The 4,046-nt window shown below is 58.2% G+C and overlaps 1 protein-coding gene across 1 annotated transcript; it reads right to left on the bottom strand.

Annotated features, from left to right (window-relative positions):
- Positions 1-265: 265 nt before the first annotated feature.
- Positions 266-4,009, bottom strand: GALK1 (galactokinase 1). The gene is made up of 6 exons (XM_026861001.1): positions 3,758-4,009; positions 3,102-3,237; positions 2,511-2,692; positions 2,114-2,264; positions 1,516-1,678; positions 266-440 (listed from the first exon to the last, which is right to left on the bottom strand). Exons 1-6 carry the CDS (start codon positions 3,906-3,908, stop codon positions 369-371), a joined length of 855 nt encoding a protein of 284 aa, XP_026716802.1. The 5' UTR covers positions 3,909-4,009; the 3' UTR covers positions 266-368.
- Between the last annotated feature and the right edge of the window lie 37 nt (positions 4,010-4,046).

The following is a 4,046-nucleotide window of genomic DNA, read 5'->3' as shown; positions in this document are numbered from 1 at the left end:
CCCCCCCCCATACCCTCCACCTGCAGCACTAGCTGAAGGACCTGTGCCAGAAGCAGATACCCAAGCAGGGGTTTCTGCTAAGCATCAGTGCCTGCTGCTCCTCCACTGCCGTCCCATCCTGTGACTGCAGCTCCAGAGGCACTACTGGACCCTGTGTCCCTGGTGATGGCTCATTACCCCAGTGCAAACTGGAGTTAAACCAGACTCCTGTGAGGAAAGTGACTGGTGTCAGAGCTCAACTCAGGTGGGCGCAGAATGACTGTGCAAATGTTTTGCATTTATTAGGCAAATGCTGCAGGCAGACAGATTGACTCCCTTGTGAAGGGGATGGCGAGGGTGATCCCAGCCCAGGCAAGGCAGTCGCTCCTCTACAGGGGCAGCACCTTTGCTCCACTGGCAGGTTTGGTGAGGTAGAAGGTGGCTGTGCCACTGTATTTCTCCTGGAAGACAAGAGGAGCAGTAAATGCTGGTGCTCTGGGGCCATACGATGGCGCAGCAAGAGGCCAGGCTAGGGGATGCCATGGCCAGGGAAGAAAGGCCATGTCAGTCAGCCCCGCTGTGCATCTGGCCCGGACACTGCTACAACAGTGGGCACATGAGATGCTTTTTTGGGGACAGCATCTGTCCTGGCCACTGCCTGGGGTCCCTTGGTCCACCCACAGCCCGGGGCAGGGAGGGTATCAACACATCCCCAAGCTGACCCTTCAGCAGGCCCTTATGGACTGTTCCCCATGACTTTTTCCAACCCCTTTTTGACCCAGCTGATGCTGTTGACCTCCACAGCCTCCAATGACAGTGGAAAACCTACCACCAGTTCTGCACAGTGCTTCCTCAGTTCTGTTTTTCTCCTAACTCATCCAGTGGTCACTGGTTCTTACTTTGGAGGATTTGAGGGTCAGTGCCACACTCATTGTGTCTACTCCCTTTGCTGTTCTGTAACTCCTGGTCACATTCTCTCTCTCCCAGCTTCTCATCAGATGGCAGAAGCACAGCCCTTTCAGTCTCTCCTAGTTACAGACACCTTCCTCTGTCCCTTCTTTATCCTATCCCCACTATTTATAGGGTGCACCATGATCTCATATAGCAGCAAAATGAGGCTCTGCCTCATTCACAGCCCCCATTTCCCGACACCTCCATTTTGCTGGCGTTTTCAGCTACCAGTACATGCTGAGCTGCTGATTTAGAGGACACTGGTGCCAGTGTTAAGCTCAGCGTTGCCTAAGCGTGGCTTGGATGGCTTTTCCCTAGATAGATTTAGCCTTCCTGAAGCTCACCTGGCACCTTTTTTGCTCACTTTCTCATGGTCCTTGGGCTCTGTGACCAGCAACGGTGCTGAACTGCTTGCAAGAGTTTAGTAGCATCCACAGACTTGGGGCTACCCCTGTACAGTGCTGGATGGGCTACACCAACCCCAAGTGCCTCAGGTGAGTGGCTTAAATGGCATCCCCAGGCCATGCCCCCGAGCATTTCCTTGGGATTTTTAAGACAATCTCCTGGCACTTTTCTGCTGCCTACCTGGATATGATGCTGGGCTCTCTCTGCAGCCCCGGCCTCCAGCAATGTCACTGTGCAGCCTCCAAAGCCTCCCCCCGTCATCCTGCTGCCATAAACCCCATTGACCTCCAGGGCTGCCGCTACCAGCTCATCCAGCTCTGGGCAGCTCACTTCGTAGTCATCCCTGGAGAGAGGAGACCCGTGGTCAGCCCTGTCCTGCACCTCAGCCAAGCCTCTGCACCACGAGCAGCTGAAAGGTTCATCCACTGCCATAGCAAACTGCAGCGATGCAGGATGCTGCAGCTCCTGGTCCAGCTCTCTGCCTGTAAGTGCACATATATGTGAGCAAAGCTGTGAGCATCAGGGACCCACTGGGCACTGCTGTAAGCAGCACACGCCTGTAACGTACGTGATGGGCTGCCTCATCCCAGCACCCCCAGGCACAGAAGCCTGTGAGGCTTTTCTTAAAACTCCCCGGCAGGTTGAGCTGTGGGAGACAGAGCAGAACATGGTTCTGGCTGCCCCCGGTGCTGCCCCCACTGGCAGGGGAACCCCACAAGGACTCGATGCCGGTGCCCTTGACACAGCCTGCCCTGCCTCAGGGTTGGTACCTCCTCACCTGAGAGAGTTGTGACTCTCCACCATCAGCCTCCCGAACGTCCGGTAGTCCCTGTCCTGTAGGGCTTTTGCTGCCTGGGCCGTCCGTGCTATCTCGCCAACGACATGCCGGGCCCGCCGGTACACCTCCTCGCCCAGCCGGCTCCTGGCCGCTGCGGAGACACGCGTGCCCCTGGAGCAAAGCCGCTCGGGTCTGTGGGTGCTGCTGGGGGCAAGCACAGCTACATCCTGCAACCTCCTACTGCCAGAGCTTCTCTACTTGTGGCACACTCCCATCCCGGTGTGTGCACCCACCCACCTGTCCCAGATGCTGCCCCACAGTCTCAGCCTGTGCCATGGGGCACTGAGCTTCTGCTGCCGTGAGGAGCAGCCAGAGCCAAGGGAGGGACCGTCCCCACCTTCCAGCTCAGCCATGGTGACATCTCGCAGGCTGCCCTTGCCAAGTGTTGCCGCCGCCTCCTCACACTGCCGCCGGCGCGTGGGGTACTCGCTGCCCGTCAGCGTGTGCCGCACGTTGGAGTTGGTGATGAGGACGGCCAGGCTGGCATCAGTCAGCGGGACGAGGACGGTGTCCAGGGACCTGCAGTGACAGCTCAGCGTCAGCCACGTGCCTGTCTCCCCCTGCCTGCTCCAGCCCTCGGCCATCCGGGTGAGGCCAAGGGGCAGGCAGCTCCTGTCTCTGCAGAGGCGAAGTCCAAGTGGTTTAGGATTTCATCTGAGCATTTTACTACCTCCCAATTATTAGTCCTCTAATAGACCCTAATGACTTTTCAGGAAAGACAGCTCAGGAAGTAGCGAGAAGGATGCAGGAAGAGAAATCAAGACCCAGGAATTTAAACACAGAGAGCCCCAGCCCCGCAGTGAGGACTGGGTTCAGGGGTTAACCCGTCCCTGCACTCCTGCATTTATTTCATGGCTACCAGACCAGCTCGTCCCCACCTGCCCGAGGAGATGGGCACAGCACAGTGAGCTCAGTGCTCGGCCCTGACCTGCAGTCAATGAGCAGCGCGTGGCCTTCCTTGCCCATCACGGATATGAACTGGTCCATGATCCCGCAGGGCATGCTGGCAAACGTGTGCTCTGCTTTCTGGCATGCCAGTGCCTTGGCTACCAAATCACCGTCATCTGTGCCAGAGCAGAGACACGCAGGTTAGCACCTCTGGGACCTTTGCCCCTTTGTCCTGGAGTGGAGGAGCAAACACAAAGGTAAAGGGTTGCCTTCCCATGGAATGGGGTTTTGCTAAAGCATCAGCCACAGGTGCTTGCTCCTGCTCCAGTGCACAGCATGTGCCAGCGCGGGTCCCCGGATCCAGCTGGATGCAAAAATTTGGCGCTGGTGTCTCAGATCTCTCTGGTTTTGGGGACATGAAGGTGGGGAGAAGATGCTACCAAGGGAAGACCCTCCCATCCCCCAGCCAGCCCCAGGGGCGGTCCATGGGCTTTAGAGGCATGGGCACATCAGGCTGGGTGAGTTGGAGGAGTCCCGCAGCCACAGTGTTGCAGCTCCAGCTTCTGAGGGGGTTTGTGACCCACCCTACAGCAGCATTCTCCTGAGGGCTGTGGGATCTTGCTAAGGGCACCCCCCTCATCCCAGTTCCCACCCAGGAATGGAGGCACCAGGGGCCAGGACCAGCTGCTGCCTTACCAGGGCAGAGCTGCTGGAGGAAGGTGTAAGTAGCCACCTCCAGAGCAGCCGAGCTGGAGAGGCCCCCACCCAGGGGGATGTCGCTGGCTATGACGGCATTGAAGCCTGGCACGGGACCACCTGTGGGAAGAAAAGGGAGAAGGGGGGCCATGAGCCCCTGTAGGGCTGGGGGCTGCCCTGTCCCACAGCTCACGGGCAACGGACAGATATCTATCTGATAACCCACTTTAAAATGCAAGGTGACCCATGGCAGAGTGTGACCTGGGCATTCCCCCCCCCCCCCCCCCCC

This window comes from Athene cunicularia (assembly GCF_003259725.1).
Source record: "Athene cunicularia isolate RWA chromosome 18 unlocalized genomic scaffold, athCun1 chr18_part1, whole genome shotgun sequence".
Taxonomy (NCBI): domain Eukaryota; kingdom Metazoa; phylum Chordata; class Aves; order Strigiformes; family Strigidae; genus Athene; species Athene cunicularia.
Note: the sequence above shows the minus strand (reverse complement) of the source record. Positions and strands in the feature narration are given on the sequence as shown.

What these genes read in the sequence shown, in the direction of transcription:
- GALK1 (XM_026861001.1), bottom strand. Translation starts at nt 3,908, where the DNA reads ATGGCCCCCCTTCTCCCTTTTCTTCCCACAGGTGGTCCCGTGCCAGGC. An exon ending in GCGCTGCTCATTGACTGCAG is followed by an intron (nt 2,693 to 3,101) that starts GTCAGGGCCGAG and finishes CTGTCACTGCAG; the next exon opens with GTCCCTGGACACCGTCCTCG. An exon ending in GAGCCCAGCATCATATCCAG is followed by an intron (nt 441 to 1,515) that starts GTAGGCAGCAGA and finishes CTTGTCTTCCAG; the next exon opens with GAGAAATACAGTGGCACAGC.